A 22,369-nucleotide genomic window follows, 5' to 3' on the forward strand; every position below is an offset into this window, starting at 1 on the left:
CCAAAAGAAGGCAAGTATGAGGTTAGGGCAGAGACTCCAACGTATTAGGAAACCACGTGAATTCCAGGCAGAGAAAATTCCCTGTGACCAGATGTGTCACTGATCTATGTATACTTCCAGCACTTATGTGTAGTGTGTACAGAAAGTGAAAGCACTCCTGATGACTGACACACACACACACACTGTGGGTGGGGTCATGCATGTAGCACACAGCTGTGTGGGAGGGGCCATGCAGATCACAAACAGTGTAGTTGCAGGGTGGGGGCTCCGTGTGCTGCTGGACTTAGAAGGAAACAGGAGTCACACTTATCTCACAAGGGAAGCGTCTTATTCTGCAACAAAGTGACGATCTGCAGTAAGGTGAGTTCCCCAAATACTCTCAGCGATCAATGGTGATATCCAGCGATATATGAATGTGTGGCTGCTATACGCTGTCCTGGTAATTTCTCCTGCCTTCATGAGTAAAGGGGTGTACACACAGTGAGAGTTAGGGCCTGATTCAGCAAGGCTCGCTGACCTGACTTTTATTTTCTCTGGTATCAGCTGAAGACGCCCACCCACGTTCCTAGGGGAATGCCTGGCATTTTCATGGGGACGCTCATAAAATGCTGGGCGTTCCCCTAGTCCGGCACGATTTCTGCCACCGCCCGCACCCTCCAGAACAAACGGCTCGATGAGTGTGGAACTTGCTAAAGCCGTTGACTCCTGGGGTCTGTGTATGCGCAGACCACCCCCCACCATCGGAGTGGGGCCGAATTGACCCCATTACGATCACTATTGAATTAGGCACTTAGGCAGGAGATTTTGACTAGATAGCCACAATCTCCTAGAAGCAGGGGCGTAGCTAAGGGTTCATGGGCCCTGGTGCGAAAATCCACCTTGATAATGATATATATTCAGTGGCAAACGCAGGATTTTTAAAGCACAGCCGTTATGAGTGAAACTTTTTTTGCTGGAAATATATATTAATGGCATCCTGTAACGAAACTGAAACATCTGGCTCTGGTGCCAACTACCCCTAAAGGAAACAATATCAACCTCTACATGGACAAAACTGAGCAGACTATCTGCTAAAGGGCATAGTTTTGTACTCCTATGCCCTTTATCAAGATATAAACACACATACACTGTAAACACAATTCTCTCTCACTCACTCACACACACACACACACACTGTAAGCACCATTCACACACACACTGTAAGCACCATTCACACACACACACACACACACACACACACTGTAAGCACCATTCACACACACACACACACACACACACACGCTGTAAGCACCATTCACACACACACTGTAAGCACCATTCACACACACACACACACACACACACACACTGTAAGCACCATTCACACACACAATGTAAGCACCATTCACACACACACTGTAAGCACCATTCACACACACAATGTAAGCACCATTCACAGACACACACACACACACACACACACTGTAAGCACCATTCACACACTGTAAGCAGGATTTACCTGCTGCAGTCATTCAGTAGTGGCAGTCAGGCGGCTGCCACACTGGTGCTTCTTTCAGCCCGCTGGTGCACCCTGTCATGCTCTCCAGTACTTAGTGCGCGCACAGAGACAATGCAGGCGGGCCGCGGGTCCTCCGCATGACGTCAGCGCCGCGGCACCCGCAGTTCTGAGTGATCAGGGGGAGAGCTTCTTGGGACTGGGTGAGCAGGCAGGCCGCCGGCGCTGGGCAGAACAGCTGCCGGCGCACGCTGCCCTTTATCATGTGAACATATTAGTGATAGAATATTGCACAGCTCATTTGCGGAGGGGGTGGGCGGGCCGGCGGCGCCAGGTGTCCAATCTGCGCCCGGAGCGTGTGCTCCAGTGGCTCCGCCCTCCCTACGCCTCTGACCCTCATCCAGGACGGCCGGACAGTGGCGGGGGTTGGGCCCCCCTGGCTCAGGGGCCCGGTCGCAGGTGCGACCGCTGCGACCCCTGTAGCTACACCACTGCCTAGAAGGTTAGCCAAAATCTCCCAGTTTTTCTCCTGATTAGCTACAGATAATAAGGGCAGTATTCAATGCTCTGGATTCACAGGGGGTTTTTTCGGCAAATCGGGCTGTTTTCACACTCTACCTTGAATCTTTTCACTGAAAATCTGATTCACCCTATTCAATGTTCACTGTTCGCCGAAAGCAAACAGTGAATGCCAGTTCTCCGTTTCATGCTCGCAGCAATTCGCTGGTGTATTTCAATGGGGTTTTCAATGTGATCCACCGAGAGTGTATTCAATGCTAGGATGGAGAACTGCTTTCACCATGATTTTCGCAGTGATTCACCATTTTGCATTCAATATCATTTTAAGGTGAACTGGACGGTGTTCTTTTAAAATAAAGTTTATTTTTTTTGTTATAAAAAAAATCAGTAATTTTATTATGTGATGGGTCATGCTATTTGGATTTATGTGCTTGCAGCACATGAATATATATATTTAATTTTTTTCACATGACGTCATCCTCAGATCTTATGTGCTGCACACATGATCCGAAGATGCTGCTAACGACGAGTATGCTGGGAGATGCAGATCTTACGATAGATTATTATTATTTGATATTACACACATAAGATCTACCGTGTGTCTGGGAAGCTGGGGGGAAATGATGACATGGTCTGGATCAGATGCTGGTCATCCTGATGTATGGCCAGCATAAGGCACAGTAACTTTTAATCATAGTGCCCAATTCTGCTTATAACTAGCAGAATTAGGGATGGCCATCAGTGATATCGCCATTAATCGTAGCAATTGATGGCATCTGTGCAAATGGTCATCGATGGTTGATGTGAATGTTCAAATATTATCTGTAAAGCGTGGCAGAATATGTATGCACTATATATGAAACTGTTAATTAATAAATACATTTATAATACTATGTGATGTATGACCATCGATGGTTTTACCTATTGATGGCCATCACTTTTCTCTGACTGACAGTGATTCTTGTCCGGAAAATCTGCATTATACAGTATATTTTCAATAAAATGTATTGGGCCCCAAGTACCCATCATCTCATAACCCCATTATGAAACCCCAAACGGGAAATATTTATTAGGCCACTTTAAAAGCCACTAAAACAAAGGGGAATGTTTGGGAATCAGGCCAGTAAATCGGCATCAGACCAGTAAACAGTTACATTTGCCATCTGCCCCCGTCACTGATTTTACACTGTGCTTCTCCCAGATACCCGCAGGATTATGGACGTGTTGAAAAGCATCTTTACCGTAGCAGCATCAATCTACAATCAGTGCAACATAGCAGAGACCAACAAGAAGCGCTGCTATCGCTTGGAGAAGAGGATAAAACTGCTCTTGGCCCCTGCGGAGAAGCTAATTAAGGATCCCCAGAAATTCATAGGCCTGGAAGCGACCTTGTTAGATCTGCTGCTTAATCTGAAGAACGCGGAACGCTGGGTGAACAAGTACTCCGGGCGCGGGTGGTGGAGGAAGCTTCTGCAGGCCCGCAGCATTCAGACTGAGTTTGATCACATCAATGATCGGCTAAACGATAGTGCGCAGGGGCTACAGGTCCTGGTTAATGTGGAGCTCAGAGATAAGTTCCTCACGTACTTTACTGAAGAAAGCCTGAAACAGAAGAATCAAAGAGATTTTGAAGAGGACATGAGGACTGTGATTCCATTAATAGAAGGTAAGTCCATTACTATTTAACTCTCCATGTACCTGCCATGCACAGTAGATTCCTCTTATGAAGTACTATTGAACAATTAGAATAGAAGCTTATATCATTTTTTTATATATATTAAGTAGATTTTATAATATGCATTTATCTCCTATATCTGCACAAGTATTGTCAGGCTACATACACACTAGAGCAGTGGTTCCCAAACTGTGTGCCGTGGCTCCCTGGGGTGCCTCGGGACACATGCAGGGGTGCCCTGGGTTGGTGGTTAAGGACCAACTCAAATTATTTATGGTTAATTATTTATGAGCAAGACCAGTGCTGGTGGCTGCCAATCATAAAATATGTACAAACAGAAGCAAGTCCTGCCCTTTACCACATAATTGACCCTAAGAATCACATATAAACCCAATCTAATACATTTTTGGGGGGCCTAGGGGTGCCGCGAAAAAAATCTGATACTCTAGGGTGCCGTGATTCAAAAAAGATTGGGAACCCCTGCACTAGAGGATATTGTAAAAGATATCACTCAGAAAGGGGGTCTGTGTGACGGGTGCCGGACGGGATCCCGACTGTCAAAACACCGACAGCTGGGTTCCCGACGGCCACCTGCTATTTTCCCTCGAGGGGCTCCACGACCCCCATAGAGGGAGAATAGAAGGCGACTGTAGCGAGCCACCGTGCCCACAGCGTGGTGAGGGCAGCGAGCCCTCAAGGGGCTTAGTTGCGCTGACCATGCTGTCTGGGTCCGGCCAGTGGGGATCCCGACTGTCGGACCCCTGTACCACACCCTGTATGATATGTTTTATAATATCGTCTAGCGTTTACACTAGATATCGTTAACGACCCTGCCGTCACATGCAGGTCAATTTGACTACATGACCAAACAGCCAGGCTCCAGAGGAGGGGTTGCACAACAGACAAAATGGAAAAGACTCTACAACATAAAAAAAAAAAAAAAAAAATTCTATCAAATTTAAAAATAGATCTCCAAATCCAACTGCAACATTATATATATATATATATATATATATATATATATATATATATATATATATATATATATATAGCAATGTAGTGGATGCGGCGGCACTCTAACAATAAAACACGGACGGCAAGGGTAGTTTCCAACGTTTCGTGGCGGCGTTGCCACTTTATCAAGGTGCCAGTGAACAATGAACATATAAACAAAATGTTCATTGTTCACTGGCACCTTGATAAAGTGGCAACGCCGCCACGAAACGTTGGAAACTACCCTTGCCGTCCGTGTTTTATTGTTAGAGTGCAGACGCATCCACTACATTGCTACATTCGTTGAACTCCCACGGGAGTTACATCTTGGAAGGCACCTACAGCTTCTACCGGCTTAAACCTTGTCGCTTGCATTGGAGTGCCGCCGCCTCCCCCCCTATATATATATATATATATATATATATATATATATATATAATGTGACAAGAACACTGGAGTAGTGTTTGAGGGCAAGTATATTTGTCCCAGGTTCTTGTCCTACACCTTTTAGAAACAGGTGTTTTGCCTCACAGAGGGCTAATCAGCAAGCAATCTGTAAAAAGGCTGCCAGAGTTAACAGTGTGAGAGAGGATTGCCTGGGAGATTGCAGAGTCTCTGTGTGAGAAGCAAATCTGCCTTTTACAAGTGTTGACTGGAAAACTTTGTATTTTTCTTTAGTGACAGTTAGGAGCATCCTGTGTATAGTTAGTGCCGGACAGGCAAGGTATTTTCTTTTTATGTTTATTTTGTTTTCTGCTGAAATAAAACCTATACCAATATTGCTCAGTGTGTACATCTATATATGTATAATATCTATATCGGCCAGGGTATATATATATATATATATATATATGAGATAGAAGGGAGTTCAGAGTGCGCCTCAAATTACAATCACAAATAATACTTCAATGAGTTACAATAAAATGTTTTTAAAAAAACAACTTTTATTCAAAAGTGTCTTCTGCAAGATGTCGGTAGCCCAACGCGTTTCGTCAAAAACTTGACTTCCTCAGGGGCATTATAGCAGATTTGTACAGACAGATTTCACACTGTGAATCATATCTGTGTGATTTTACACATACATAAAATTAATACAATACAAAAATGTTTATATATATATATAAAACGAGAAGAGCATGATGAAGGGAAGGAGAAAAAATCAAGGACGAGGAGGATGAAGGAGAGGTCATTAAATAAGAATAATTTTTCTTAGGAGAGGTCTAATCAATATGACCACCAATACATAAACTGTAGTGCATAGAAAAAGGACCTTATTCAGGAAAAAAACCAGTAGTGTTGCCATTCAATAATTAATGGAGGAAAAAGAAAGAATAAGAACCCAGTGAGGAGTAATTAATTTGGATTATTAATCATACCGAAAGCAAATTTCGTGGATAGGATTCTTGCAATTAAGGGACCAGATTTCCCAAATGAAGAATCAACTCGCAATCCTAAGCAGAAAAATGATAGCCTTGCTGTAAAGGTGCATTGTAAACCTCAATTTTGACCGAGACAGGTGTTGGTAATTACATACCCCTGATGATCAGGTATAGCAATAAATACTGGCTGTTCAGTGTATTCCAAGTCAGGTGAGTTGGTTTTAGGGGGAATTGATTACCCCAAGTTTCCACAAAACAGGGTAACAGGAAAATCAGGCTATAAAATGAAAAACATATTGTCCCCTTTCAATACATGCATAGAAGATTTTCAAATATGTGACAGCATTCGAATTCATAATGATAGCAGGCACTTACCAAGCAGGAGCTAAACCGGATGTGGATACCAGGATTCCAAAGTGCTGAATGAAATCCTGAACTCCTCTCAGGTTATTTATGGGGCTAGCATGATTACATCACTTCCTGTGTGTGCAATTATCCTAAGTCTCAAAAAATGCTATAAAGCCACCCTTTGAGATGTGGAACTTAATTGGAGACATGAACCTCCTACTTATATTTATATCAGGAGTGTGAAACCCGTGAAAAAAAATAAATAAAAAAAAAAATAAATAAATAAATAAATAATAAATTAAAAAAAAAAAAAAAATTATAATAAATAAATAAATAAATAATAATTAAAAAAAAAAAAAAAAGCTATGGCTCAGTGTGACGCGCATAGCCTTCCATAACTTGAAAAAATAATAATCAAAATAGTACTGACCACTGCTAAGGCCGCTATTAAATACAATATTAGTGTCCGTGTGAATAAATATATATGTGCTTCCCACTTATAATGACCTATACATATGTGGGTATATACAATCGATGGTAGCTTAAATTTAAATTAGTGTTCCCTAAGGGGTTCCTTAATGAACCTATATGTAATAACCCGTGAAGGGGAATGTGTAGTGTAAAAAAAATATTTTTAGAGAAAAAAATTGGAGTATAAAGAATTATTATATGTATAAGATATCATATAGATATCAAAAAATTATAAATATATAAGATATCATCTAGAGATCGATTACTGTCACATTTACATCAAAAAGAGTCAAGATCGTCAAAGACAGTTATTTTTGAACAAGTATTGAGTATCATCTAGAGAATAATTAATCATAATTACATCAAAAAACTAGAAAAAAATCGTCCAAGACAATTTAAATATTGTGAACGAAATAACGTATAAATTTTGTACCCAAAAGAGTGTATACATGACATAATGGGTTAACATATTAATATGACTGTGCCTATAGAGACCCCAGTGTTGCAGTTGCAATTAATTAAGAAAATAGAGATAAGAATTAACATATAAAGAATAAGAATAATTTAAATTATATAGGAAAGACCATCAGGCAAGCGAAGATACGCATTCAGGAACATGTAAGGAATATCAGGAATAAGATGAAGGTCCATAGTCTACCCCGCCATTATTTGGACAAACACAATGCAACCGTGACCAGAGACAACTTCAAATTCACCATTCTTGAAAGGGTACCTCTGAACCCCAGGGGAGGCAATAGAGACCACGAGCTGATTAAAAAAGAGAGCTATTGGATATATACCTTGAATTCCTTAGCCCCCAAAGGTCTCAATGAAGGTGTGGACATTGTGGCCTTTTTATAAACCCCATTAGATGCAGACAGTATCTTCATGCATATTATTAGGGTATGATACACCCCCCCTACTCTTATTCTTTATATGTTAATTCTTATCTCTATTTTCTTAATTAATTGCAACTGCAACACTGGGGTCTCTATAGGCACAGTCATATTAATATGTTAACCCATTATGTCATGTATACACTCTTTTGGGTACAAAATTTATACGTTATTTCGTTCACAATATTTAAATTGTCTTGGACGATTTTTTTCTAGTTTTTTGATGTAATTATGATTAATTATTCTCTAGATGATACTCAATACTTGTTCAAAAATAACTGTCTTTGACGATCTTGACTCTTTTTGATGTAAATGTGACAGTAATCGATCTCTAGATGATATCTTATATATTTATAATTTTTTGATATCTATATGATATCTTATACATATAATAATTCTTTATACTCCAATTTTTTTCTCTAAAAATATTTTTTTTACACTACACATTCCCCTTCACGGGTTATTACATATAGGTTCATTAAGGAACCCCTTAGGGAACACTAATTTAAATTTAAGCTACCATCGATTGTATATACCCACATATGTATAGGTCATTATAAGTGGGAAGCACATATATATTTATTCACACGGACACTAATATTGTATTTAATAGCGGCCTTAGCAGTGGTCAGTACTATTTTGATTATTATTTTTTCAAGTTATGGAAGGCTATGCGCGTCACACTGAGCCATAGCTTTTTTTTTTTTTTTTTTTTTTTATTATTTATTTATTTATTTATTATAATTTTTTTAATTTTTTTTTAATTTATTATTTATTTATTTATTTTTATTTTTTTTTATTTTATTTTTTCACGGGTTTCACACTCCTGATATAAATATAAGTAGGAGGTTCATGTCTCCAATTAAGTTCCACATCTCAAAGGGTGGCTTTATAGCATTTTTTGAGACTTAGGATAATTGCACACACAGGAAGTGATGTAATCATGCTAGCCCCATAAATAACCTGAGAGGAGTTCAGGATTTCATTCAGCACTTTGGAATCCTGGTATCCACATCCGGTTTAGCTCCTGCTTGGTAAGTGCCTGCTATCATTATGAATTCGAATGCTGTCACATATTTGAAAATCTTCTATGCATGTATTGAAAGGGGACAATATGTTTTTCATTTTATAGCCTGATTTTCCTGTTACCCTGTTTTGTGGAAACTTGGGGTAATCAATTCCCCCTAAAACCAACTCACCTGACTTGGAATACACTGAACAGCCAGTATTTATTGCTATACCTGATCATCAGGGGTATGTAATTACCAACACCTGTCTCGGTCAAAATTGAGGTTTACAATGCACCTTTACAGCAAGGCTATCATTTTTCTGCTTAGGATTGCGAGTTGATTCTTCATTTGGGAAATCTGGTCCCTTAATTGCAAGAATCCTATCCACGAAATTTGCTTTCGGTATGATTAATAATCCAAATTAATTACTCCTCACTGGGTTCTTATTCTTTCTTTTTCCTCCATTAATTATTGAATGGCAACACTACTGGTTTTAATCACCTTTTTTTCCTGAATAAGGTCCTTTTTCTATGCACTACAGTTTATGTATTGGTGGTCATATTGATTAGACCTCTCCTAAGAAAAATTATTCTTATTTAATGACCTCTCCTTCATCCTCCTCGTCCTTGATTTTTTCTCCTTCCCTTCATCATGCTCTTCTCGTTTTATATATATATATAAACATTTTTGTATTGTATTAATTTTATGTATGTGTAAAATCACACTGATTTTATTATGATTCACAGTGTGAAATCTGTCTGTACAAATCTGCTATAATGCCCCTGAGGAAGTCAAGTTTTTGACGAAACGCGTTGGGCTACCGACATCTTGCAGAAGACACGGTACTTGTTTCCTAGAACGGCCACAATCGTGAGTGATCGTGGCTCTTAATTAAGGGACACGATCCTCACGATGTGGCCGATTTTTTACAATTTTTTCCATTTGATTGACAGAAATCGGGTCAATCGGTCGGTCGCGACCAATTAAAATCGGCCGCGATGCGACCGACCGATTGACCCGATTTTTCCATAGACTTCAATGTTAAAAAATCTTTTAACATTGAAATCGGTCGGTCTTGTGCCATTATAATGGCACAAGATGAGATGGACTTGATTAAGTCCATCTCACATAGGGAAAAATGATAAAAAAGGTGAAATGGGCCAATATGACCCATTTCACATTTTTTATGTGCCCGCCATGACCCCACGATAGACGTGAACCCGAAGCGTGGCGAGCGCAGCGAGCCCGCGAGGGGCGGCGGTGCGCGTCCTCCGACCTTTTCATTCCCCTACTATCCACTAGGGCGTGGAGTGAGAATATAATAGTGTGGCGAGCGCAGCGAGCCACCGAGCCCGAAGCGTGGCGAGCGCAGCGAGCCCCGCGAGGGGACGCGTATACCTGTGAAGTTAGACGCGTCCCCTCGCGGGGCTCGCTGCGCTCGCCACGCTTCGGGCTCGGTGGCTCGCTGCGCTCGCCACACTATTATATTCTCACTCCACGCCCTAGTGGATAGTAGGGGAATGAAAAGGTCGGAGGACGCGCACCGCCGCCCCTCGCGGGCTCGCTGCGCTCGCCACGCTTCGGGTTCACGTCTATCGTGGGGTCTAGCACACTTATTAACATTTGGGGGGGCAATTTAAACAAATCTGTTGAAAAAAAAAAAAAAATCGGGTGAAAAATCGGTCGATCGGATCGGTCGCATCGTATGCGACCAAATCGCATGCGATGCGATCGATCCGATTTTTTATCTTACGACCACAACGATCTAAATCGTTGTGGCCGTTCTAGGAAACAAGTACCGAAGACACTTTTGAATAAAAGTTGTTTTTTTAAAAACATTTTATTGTAACTCATTGAAGTATTATTTGTGATTGTAATTTGAGGCGCACTCTGAACTCCCTTCTATCTCATTTCTATTACTTTGGTTCCTGTCTAACAGAGGATCCCTCAGAGTTGCTGCCACTAGCAAACGTTAGCGCGGTCTGGGTACCTTTTTCTTTACTATCCATTTCCTGTTAGTTTACCCCTGACTGCTGCTACCTGTACAAATGCCACTTTTTAAAGATAGATCAAAAAGATCTTACAATGTGAAGAGCATCTTCGCTGATGAGGATTTAGGATTGGACGCTGAGGATGACGGAGAGGACTATTATGGTTACTTAAATGCCTTGGAAAAATTGGCCACAAAGGAATTGAAAGGCTATTATGATATAGTAACACTTGAAAAATATATTGAAGTGGGAAGAATCCCTAGAGGTTTGAGACTCCAAAAGATGCCCACCTATGGAAGTGATAATCCATCATTTTTAAAAATATGGAATTCCATTCTAGATGAGTGTTCGGCCAAATTAATGACATCTTTAGTAAACGAGAGGAAAAAGGAACTTGTTTCATTGGAGAGCGAAATGGGCAAAATAGAGGGCCTTTTATCTAAGTTTGATGAAAGTGAGGATTTCAAACGTGATATAACAGACCTCCAATCCAAACTAGATCTCCTGGAAAAAGACATAATCCAGAGAAAACAAAAAAAGTTTTCAAGAGACAAAAAAGATTATGTAAATGGACACATCCATATATGGCCCAACGAAATTAAAAATTCGGATCTGCCCTTCAGAAAAACCCGACATGATACCAACAATATACCTGTATGGGATAAACCGAGACGCAATTCCTACAGATCAAATGATAGGGAGTATAATTCCTACAGGTTAAATGATAGGGAAAACAACACGTACCGCCCTCGGTACAACCATCAAAACCAATATAATGATCTAAGACACCACTACCAAATGAGACCAAGAAGACAAGATTATAGAGATCATGAAGACAATAGAAATGATCGTAATTACAATAGATTCCAGAGAGGGAGAATACCCCCTCACAATGATCGCCTTCATCCTAATCGTAGAGATGGTTTCAGATCCCCCTCCCCACGCAGAAATCAGCACCAACATTTTTTAGAGGAAGGACGGGATACAGATCCCCCCCATCGCACAGTAAGAGAGGAACTTCATGTGAGACTCGATTCCCCACATGGTCTAAAACGCAGACTGAACGGAGATATCGAGGATCCAGAGGAGGAAAAAAACTCCCCCAAAAAGAAAAAAAATCTACCAATCCCACTGTCACAGGGACAGGAGTCATCAATCTCTCAACGAAAGAATTATCTCCAACAGAGAATGCGGTATTAAACAAAGGCCTCAAGTTCGCACCAGACAGTCACCTTAATCATTTTGACCTCTTCATCGACCTGAATAAGTACATCAGAAATCTCACTGTCCAGAGGCACTTTTTGAAAAATCCTTCCAAACCCATCAATACATCAGAAGATAAACCACTAGTAGCCCCCACATCACACTTTTATCCAGTGGAATCAAGAGGCAGCCACCTCGATATATTTTTCGAAGCAGTTAGAGATGACTTCAGATCCATCCAGCTTAAAAAACATTTCCCGAAGAACCTGAATGTCCAAGAAAGTAAGGCGGTTAAATCATTGGGGAAAGACAACAACATGATCATAAAATCAGCCGACAAAGGCGGAGCAGTGGTACTGCAAGACAAAGCCAGTTATCTCTCTGAAGCTGAAAAAATTCTTAATGACGACACCACATATATGAAATTACCATCCAACCCAACGATTGAATTCCAAAAGGATTTGGTCAATCTTCTATCCTCTGGCCTCCAAAAAGGTGTCATATGTCAGGAGGAGTTCGAGTATATGAACGTGAAACACCCAATTCTCCCGGTATTTTACCACATTCCAAAAGTTCATAAAGACCCAAGACATCCACCTGGACGCCCAATAATAGCAGGTGTCAACTCTTTAACCTCGAACTTATCGCACTACTTGGACTTGAAACTGCAGCCATATGTTCTACTTAATGAGTCTCACCTAAATGATAGTTCTTCAGTCCTATGTCTTCTAAAAGGAAAAATTTGGTCAAGAGATCACTGTTGGTTAACCATTGATGTACATGGGTTATATTCCTCAATACCACATGACAAAGGACTACAGTCAATAGACAAAATTCTACACGATGACCCCAAGAATTCCGACTCTGAAATTGCATTCCTCCTCAACAGTATAGAATATATACTGAAACATAATTTTTTCGAGTTCAATGGCGAATATTTCCTTCAACAACAGGGGACAGCCATGGGGACAAAATTTGCCCCAGCGTATGCGAATCTACACATGAAGGCTTGGGAAGAACGTTACATCTATGGTTCTAGGTTCGAAAATAACATCATTATGTATAAAAGATATATAGATGACCTGCTATTCATTTGGCACGGAGATGAATCCAGCATCCTTGAGTTTATCACATACATCCATGATAATGACCTCAATCTAAAATTTACATATAAAATCCATTCAACAAAAATGGATTTCCTCGATCTTGAACTGGAGGGGAAACCAGATGAGGAAATTATTACTCGAACACACTTTAAAACTGTCGATGCTAATAGTTTTATACCTTCTACAAGTTGCCACTACCCAGCCTGGAAGAATAGCGTTCCGTACGCACAATTCTTGAGGATCAAACGGAATTGCAGTGAGGAAAGTGAATATTGGTCCCAATCACAGCTCCTTGTAGATCGGTTCCTAGAAAGGGGGTACAAAACTGAATTTATAGAAGAAGCAAGGAAAAAAGCCTCACTGAAAGAAAGGAATGGTTTACTCATAAAAAACGACAGAGCCAAAAAAGATCTAAAGTGTAGACCTTTCGTCACCCAATTCAATTGCGAGAACCGGATCATCAAGAACATTCTAGAGAAACATTGGGGCACTCTACTCCGGGACCCAGTACTGGGGCAACATCTTCCCCCAAGACCTCATGTGGTATATCGCAAAGCCAAAAATCTTAAATCCATTCTGGCACCCAGTAAACTAAAACCGACCCCCGATCCAAATCCCCCAATTTCGCATTTTCTAAGCAAAAAACCAGGCACCACCCCCTGTAATAAGTGTATCTGCTGCCAATATCTGGATAAAGTCCAATTTCATCATACCCAGAACAATGGCAAAACATACAACATCAAAGAAGCTGTCACTTGTAATTCAGATCATGTGGTCTATATGATTACATGTAGCTGCAATTTAAATTATATAGGAAAGACCATCAGGCAAGCGAAGATACGCATTCAGGAACATGTAAGGAATATCAGGAATAAGATGAAGGTCCATAGTCTACCCCGCCATTATTTGGACAAACACAATGCAACCGTGACCAGAGACAACTTCAAATTCACCATTCTTGAAAGGGTACCTCTGAACCCCAGGGGAGGCAATAGAGACCACGAGCTGATTAAAAAAGAGAGCTATTGGATATATACCTTGAATTCCTTAGCCCCCAAAGGTCTCAATGAAGGTGTGGACATTGTGGCCTTTTTATAAACCCCATTAGATGCAGACAGTATCTTCATGCATATTATTAGGGTATGATACACCCCCCTACTCTTATTCTTTATATGTTAATTCTTATCTCTATTTTCTTAATTAATTGCAACTGCAACACTGGGGTCTCTATAGGCACAGTCATATTAATATGTTAACCCATTATGTCATGTATACACTCTTTTGGGTACAAAATTTATACGTTATTTCGTTCACAATATTTAAATTGTCTTGGACGATTTTTTTCTAGTTTTTTGATGTAATTATGATTAATTATTCTCTAGATGATACTCAATACTTGTTCAAAAATAACTGTCTTTGACGATCTTGACTCTTTTTGATGTAAATGTGACAGTAATCGATCTCTAGATGATATCTTATATATTTATAATTTTTTGATATCTATATGATATCTTATACATATAATAATTCTTTATACTCCAATTTTTTTCTCTAAAAATATTTTTTTTACACTACACATTCCCCTTCACGGGTTATTACATATAGGTTCATTAAGGAACCCCTTAGGGAACACTAATTTAAATTTAAGCTACCATCGATTGTATATACCCACATATGTATAGGTCATTATAAGTGGGAAGCACATATATATTTATTCACACGGACACTAATATTGTATTTAATAGCGGCCTTAGCAGTGGTCAGTACTATTTTGATTATTATTTTTTCAAGTTATGGAAGGCTATGCGCGTCACACTGAGCCATAGCTTTTTTTTTTTTTTTTTTTTTAATTATTATTTATTTATTTATTTATTATAATTTTTTTTTTTTTTTTTTTTTTTTTTAATTTATTATTTTTTTTTTTTTTTTTTTTTTTTTTTTTTTTTCACGGGTTTCACACTCCTGATATAAATATAAGTAGGAGGTTCATGTCTCCAATTAAGTTCCACATCTCAAAGGGTGGCTTTATAGCATTTTTTGAGACTTAGGATAATTGCACACACAGGAAGTAATGTAATCATGCTAGCCCCATAAATAACCTGAGAGGAGTTCAGGATTTCATTCAGCACTTTGGAATCCTGGTATCCACATCCGGTTTAGCTCCTGCTTGGTAAATGCCTGCTATCATTATGAATTCGAATGCTGTCACATATTTGAAAATCTTCTATGCATGTATTGAAAGGGGACAATATGTTTTTCATTTTATAGCCTGATTTTCCTGTTACCCTGTTTTGTGGAAACTTGGGGTAATCAATTCCCCCTAAAACCAACTCACCTGACTTGGAATACACTGAACAGCCAGTATTTATTGCTATACCTGATCATCAGGGGTATGTAATTACCAACACCTGTCTCGGTCAAAATTGAGGTTTACAATGCACCTTTACAGCAAGGCTATCATTTTTCTGCTTAGGATTGCGAGTTGATTCTTCATTTGGGAAATCTGGTCCCTTAATTGCAAGAATCCTATCCACGAAATTTGCTTTCGGTATGATTAATAATCCAAATTAATTACTCCTCACTGGGTTCTTATTCTTTCTTTTTCCTCCATTAATTATTGAATGGCAACACTACTGGTTTTAATCACCTTTTTTTCCTGAATAAGGTCCTTTTTCTATGCACTACAGTTTATGTATTGGTGGTCATATTGATTAGACCTCTCCTAAGAAAAATTATTCTTATTTAATGACCTCTCCTTCATCCTCCTCGTCCTTGATTTTTTCTCCTTCCCTTCATCATGCTCTTCTCGTTTTATATATATATATAAACATTTTTGTATTGTATTAATTTTATGTATGTGTAAAATCACACTGATTTTATTATGATTCACAGTGTGAAATCTGTCTGTACAAATCTGCTATAATGCCCCTGAGGAAGTCAAGTTTTTGACGAAACGCGTTGGGCTACCGACATCTTGCAGAAGACACTTTTGAATAAAAGTTGTTTTTTTAAAAACATTTTATTGTAACTCATTGAAGTATTATTTGTGATTGTAATTTGAGGCGCACTCTGAACTCCCTTCTATCTCATTTCTATTACTTTGGTTCCTGTCTAACAGAGGATCCCTCAGAGTTGCTGCCACTAGCAAACGTTAGCGCGGTCTGGGTACCTTTTTCTTTAATATATATATATATATAGCAGGCACAGCAGTGGCACTCCGGACGTCTGTAAATGATCAAGTCGACACACAGTTCAAGTGCAACGTTTCAACGCTTTATTTTGCGTTTTTATCAAGCCATGTTTAATGTGGTTACAAACAGGTTTATATAATACAAAGCACCATCCTCTTCCGCTCCAAGTCCAGCCTCTACTCATTAAGGCCAACTCGCCTTCACCTGATGCAGTGGGCTGGAGGTGTCCAAACAATGGGCCTTATTTTGGTTCATTCTTTCTGACAAAATCCTTCTTAGATGGACAAAACCATGTGCACTGCAGGGGGGGGCAGATGTAACATGTGCAGAGAGAATTAGATTTGGGTGAGTAATTTTGTTTCTGTGCAGGGAAAATACTGACTGCTTTATTTTTACACTGCAATATAGATCTCACTTTGAAGTAAAACCCCACCCAAATCTAATTCTCTCTGCACAAGTAACACCTGCCCCACCTGCAGTGCACATGGTTTTGCACATCTAAGAAGGATTTTGTCAGAAAGAATGAACCAAATAAGGCCCAATGTTATTGCACAAAGGTGTCATAAAGACAATTAAAGTGATATACGTGTTATTAAATATCTCAAACCCCCCTACACATACCAATATATGACATACATCATATCCAGTGGCGCCGGAACGGGGGGGGGGCGAGGGGGCAGCTTGCCCCCCCCAAAATTACTGAGGCGCTAAACCAGCTGTGCGGGCGGGCGGCTGATTAATCTTGATCCAGCCCCCGCCAGTCCGCCTATGTAAGCCCCAGGAGAGAAGGGGTTAATGGCAGAGCGGGGACGGAGAGAGGGAGGCTGAGCGGGGACGTCAGCGTGACCCCCGCCGACCTCCAGCAGCGTGAGGAGACGCGGCGCCGGGGACTGCCGCAGCCAGGTGACAGAGGGAGCGCGGAGAGGTCTGTGACCCCTGCCGACCTCCAGCAGTGTGAGGAGACGCGGCGCCGGGGACTGCCGCAGCCAGGTGACAGAGGGAGCGCGGAGAGGTCTGTGACCCCCGCCGACCTCCAGCAGCGTGAGGAGACGCGGCGCCGGGGACTGCCGCAGCCAGGTGACAGAGGGAGCGCGGAGAGGTCTGTGACCCCCGCTGACCTCCCCGAGTATTAGCACCGCCGGCCACGCACTGAGAGGCGGCTAGGCTAGGCTGCCTTGTGTATAATGCCCACGCATATATGTATATGCCGCTGCCTTGTGTATAATGCCCACGTGTATATGCCGCTGCCCTGTGTATAATGCCCATGCGTAAATGCCGCTGCCCTGTGTATAATGCCCATGCGTAAATGCCGCTGCCTTGTGTATAATGCCCACGCATATATGCCGCTGCCTTGTGTATAATGCCCACGCATATATGCAGCTGCCCTGTGTATAATGCCCATGCATATATGCCGCTGCCCGGTGTATAATGCCCACGTGTATATGCCGCTGCCAGTGTGTATAGTGCCCGGGGGTAACATATAGCAATTTAGGGGCCGCCAAAAAGAGATTATATCTTGCCCCCCCCCACCTAAAAACGTTCCAGCGCCCCTGATCATATCACATAAGACAATATATACATATAATATACACACAGATATATCACTAATACAAAAATACATACAATATATACAAATGCGCAGTACATTGAAAAAATCCCTGTTGCGTCCACAATATTTTAAATAATTAGTTGCTTTATTCCTTATTTATTTACAATATTAAATGTTGCGTATACACAGTGTTTAATACAAACTAACTTTTGCTCATTCAATCAGAAATCAGGAAACTTAATATCAATTTTAAATATCAGATAATTACAAGAAACATTGCAGCCCTATTTGCTCATTTAGCCCTTTGGGCATCAATGTTTCTAACTTCATAATTGCAGGAGTTTCTTGGATCTATCTCCACCCCTTGATAGTGGGGGCACATGGTCTATTATTTTGTAGCGGAGTACAGCTAAATTGTGCTTTGCTTGTAAAAAATGCCGGGCTACTGGCTGTTCGCTGGTGCCCGACACTAAAGCTGCCTTAATAGCTGACCTGTGCTGTCCCATTCTCTCCTTGAATGTACAATCGTTTTTTCCGATGTACACCAAGGAGCATGGACATGTGATCATATAGATCACAAAGCGTGTACTGCAAGTGAGAAAATAACGAATATTGAACTTTTGTCCTGACCGTGGATGTGAAAATGTGTTGCCCGTCTGTAAATACCTGCAGGTCACACAATTGGGACAACGGAAGCACCCTGTTTTCGGTTTGCCCAAAAATGTTACCGTTTTTTTACTTCCCAACCCGGTTATGTCAGTTTTTACAATTAAATCTTTAAGATTCCTCCCCCTCTTGTAACAAGTCATTAATTTAGACCCCAACATCGGGCTCAAGTCTGTATCGGTCGATATAATCGGCCACAAGTTTTTAGCTTTTTTGTTAGCTTTATCACTAAGATGGTTATAGTTGGTGCACCATGTGAATCTATTTGAGATGTCATTCTTAACTTTTCCTTGTAACAATTCTTTTGGTGACAGAGATAGCGCCTTTGCTTTAGCTTGATCTAAAATTGGGCCTGAATAACCCCTATTCACAAATTTCTCGTACATGTTGTCCAATGCTGATATTGCCTCCTCTCTATCAGTAGAGACCCTTAATGCCCGCAGAAACTGTGAATAGGGGAGAGCATTTTTGAGGGGGGTTGGATGCCCACTAGAAGATAATAATAAATTATTACGATCGGTGGGCTTGGAATACAATGATGTTTTCATTTTATCTCCCACTTTTGTGATCTGTACATCAAGGAAATTAACACTTGTCGCACTAGTGGTAAAGGTGAATTTCACAGGACTTTCTGTTCGATTATGCCTATCAATGATTGCTGCAAATTCATCTGCAGACCCATGCCAGATAATTAGTAAATCATCAATAAAGCGCCAAAACGCCACTATTTTTGATGATATAGACACGTCATCAAAAAACACATCCTGTTCCACCATAAACATAAAAGCGTTGGCGTACGATGGGGCCACATTCGACCCCATCGCACACCCCCGCTGTTGTAGATAATACCCACCATCGTGTAAGAAATAATTACGGCGCAATACTAAATTTAATAACTCCAGGACAAAATTCACATCAGGACCAGTGTAATGTACATTATTCGTTATCAATAATTTTACTGCCTGCAAACCCATTTCATGAGGGATGCAGGTATACAAATTGACTACATCGACTGAACATAATAAATATGAATCCAACATCGGTGGTAGTTGTTTCAATTGTCCCAATAATGTGTACGTATCCTTTAAATAGGTAGGTCTAGCTTGAACACAAGGTTGTATGAGTGTATCAAGATATGTTGAAACTGGTTGTAAAAGTGACCCCCTGGCCGATATTATCGGTCTCCCCGGGGGTTTTTCACTATTTTTATATATTTTAGGAATCATATACATTAATGGTCTTATCGGGTGTTCTACTTTGAGTGCTTTTTCAATGGCTACACGAATAATACCATCAGACATAACAGTATGTATTAGACCATCAATTTCTCTTTTGAACAATAATGTCGGATCATTGTCCAATTTTCTGTATGTGTGACCATCAGACAGCTGTCTCTCCATCTCAGCCCTATAGTCATCCAAACGTTGGATCACTATAGAGCCCCCCTTGTCCGCCTGTCTGATAATCACATCATCCAGAGAGGACAATGTTTTCAATGCCAATCTTTCATTCACTGTTAGATTCCAGTGTTTGGGTTTGTGAGCAGACACTGGTTCCATTACGGCGTGGTCCAACATGTGCATGAAAGATTTAATGGATGCATTATAACTAACAGGTTCAAATGTTGATTTATTTTGCAACTTACGTAGCTGGGGTGGTATACATGATTCAGTAGACACTTTATCAGCAAAAAATTCTTTGACTTTTAAACTCCTGTCAAAACGATACATATCCACTTTCCAGTCTAGAGCATCAAAAGAAGGTGTCAGTACAAACGATAGTCCTTTCTGTAAAACGGACAGTTCATCCTCTGTAAACACTCAATCAGTTAGATCAAATATTAAGTCTTTTGCTGTCTTGGTGGTTTGTTGTACTTTCTATTGCTGTCTTTGATGCTGGCCGCCCCTTCGGGTGTACTTCGGGCGGGGGTGGACAGCTGGGCTCTTGTTTTTATGCCTAAAGGGACAAACTTTTTAGGAAACGACTTCTTGTTTCTAGCGGTATCACTCTCAATCCCGGTTGTATCATCATTTAGGTTGTTCTGTGGCCTCCTTGCATTTCTCCTGAAGAGTGGGCGTCGTTCTTGGTGTAAATTGGTTCCCGTCAACCAGCTGTACACCCTTTGTTGCTCGTAATCTAAATCAACCTTTTTGCGTTTTTCATTTTTGAATTTAATCAACTCATCTCTGTATTGCTCAACTTGTTTGGTTAATTTATCAAGCCAATCATTTTGTTTATCGGACACCAGTTTTTCCAAATGCTCTGCGTTAAATTGTTCAATCTTGTTTTTAGCAATGTCCATCTCTCTTCTGGACTCTTCGATTACAAGTAATAGCAGGTCATATGAGCATTTGTTTAAGATGGATGTCCATTTTTTGCAAAACTCAATGTTGAACTTCCCGATAGTGGGGACATTTTTTATACGGAAACCCCTAGGTAATCTTTTATCTTTGTAATACCTTGAAAGGGTGAGTCCATGATACAAATAATCCGTTTCCTTTTTCTTCAATTGAATTAACTCGTTGAATAAATCTTGTGGTGTGGACGCTGTAGTGGGTATAGCGATATCGTCCTCAAATAGTATGGCTTCCACTTCTGACTCCGAGAAGCTAAACATGGAACTTGGATCTAGCAATATTCTGTGCTGTAGTCCCTCCTCATTACTGGTAGCCATTTCTGTTAATCTTCACTGTGATGGTAGAGCCTCTAGGTAAGACAATGACCACAGCCCTCCACAGCAGATTTTAAACGTTGTACTGCGACTTGTTTTCCCTCTTGGGGCAAATGATGATTGTTAATAATTGCCTCCCGGTGCCTTACAAGTGTCGAATCCTGGTTCCTCACGCTGGTTATTCAGGCCCAATTTTTGATCAAGCTGAAGCAAAGGCGCTATCTCTGTCACCAAAAGAATTGTTACAAGGAAAAATTAAGAATGACATCTCAAATAGATTCACATGGTGCACCAACTATAACCATCTTAGTGATAAAGCTAACAAAAAAGCTAAAAACTTGTGGCCGATTATATCGGCAGATACAGACTTGAGCCCGATGTTGGGGTCTAAATTAATGACTTGTTACAAGAGGGGGAGGAATCTTAAAGATTTAATTGTAAAAACTGACATAACCGGGTTGGGAAGTAAAAAAACTGTAACATTTTTGGGCAAACCGAAAACAGGGTGCTTCCGTTGTCCCAATTGTGTGACCTGCAGGTATTTACAGACGGGCAACACATTTTCACATCCACGGTCAGGACAAAAATTCAATATTCGTTATTTTCTCACTTGCAGTACACGCTTTGTGATCTATATGATCACATGTCCATGCTCCTTGGTGTACATCGGAAAAACCGATTGTACATTCAAGGAGAGAATGGGACATATTTAATAACACGTATATCACTTTAATTGTCTTTATGACACCTTTGTGCAATAACATTGTTTGGACACCTCCAGCCTACTGCATCAGGTGAAGGCGAGTTGGCCTTAATGAGTAGAGGCTGGACTTGGAGCGGAAGAGGATGGTGCTTTGTATTATATAAACCTGTTTATAACCACATTAAACATGGCTTGATAAAAACGCAAAATAAAGCGTTGAAATGTTGCACTTGAACTGTGTGTCGACTTGATCATTTACAGACGTCCGGAGTGCCACTGCTGTGCCTGCTATATATATATATATATATATATATATATATATATATATACATACATACATACATACATACATACATACATACATACATACATACATACTCACACACATACTCACACACACACACACACACACACAGATGATGTACGTCAGAAGTAGTCAGAACAGAGGGTGCTATGTGTCGGAGGACAGAGTGACACAGAGAGGGCCCATACACACTAGGCCA

General features: G+C 40.5%; 1 protein-coding gene and 3 long non-coding RNA genes across 4 annotated transcripts in view; 3 read left to right on the top strand and 1 right to left on the bottom strand.

The window, feature by feature from the left end:
• The first annotated feature begins 240 nt into the window (after nucleotides 1-240).
• Nucleotides 241-22,369, top strand: part of MLKL (mixed lineage kinase domain like pseudokinase) — a 53,496-nt gene continuing 31,367 nt past the window's right edge. The window contains exons 1-2 of the mRNA XM_083165608.1: nucleotides 241-360; nucleotides 3,216-3,680. Of these exons, the coding sequence (XP_083021734.1) occupies nucleotides 3,230-3,680 (451 nt within the window). The 5' untranslated portion in view covers nucleotides 241-360; nucleotides 3,216-3,229. The remainder of the gene's footprint in view (nucleotides 361-3,215; nucleotides 3,681-22,369) is intronic.
• LOC146046356 (uncharacterized) lies at nucleotides 5,563-6,534 on the bottom strand. Its single transcript, XR_014465861.1, has 3 exons — nucleotides 6,437-6,534; nucleotides 6,059-6,338; nucleotides 5,563-5,731 (listed from the first exon to the last, which is right to left on the bottom strand). It is a non-coding gene; the product is annotated as an uncharacterized LOC146046356 (long non-coding RNA).
• Nucleotides 8,713-9,625, top strand: LOC146046357 (uncharacterized). Its single transcript, XR_014465862.1, has 3 exons — nucleotides 8,713-8,810; nucleotides 8,909-9,188; nucleotides 9,533-9,625. It is a non-coding gene; the product is annotated as an uncharacterized LOC146046357 (long non-coding RNA).
• LOC146046355 (uncharacterized) lies at nucleotides 15,159-16,260 on the top strand. Its single transcript, XR_014465859.1, has 3 exons — nucleotides 15,159-15,256; nucleotides 15,355-15,634; nucleotides 15,979-16,260. It is a non-coding gene; the product is annotated as an uncharacterized LOC146046355 (long non-coding RNA).

Source organism: Crinia signifera, chromosome 11 (genome assembly GCF_055691185.1).
Source record: "Crinia signifera chromosome 11, ASM5569118v1, whole genome shotgun sequence".
NCBI lineage: Eukaryota > Metazoa > Chordata > Amphibia > Anura > Myobatrachidae > Crinia > Crinia signifera.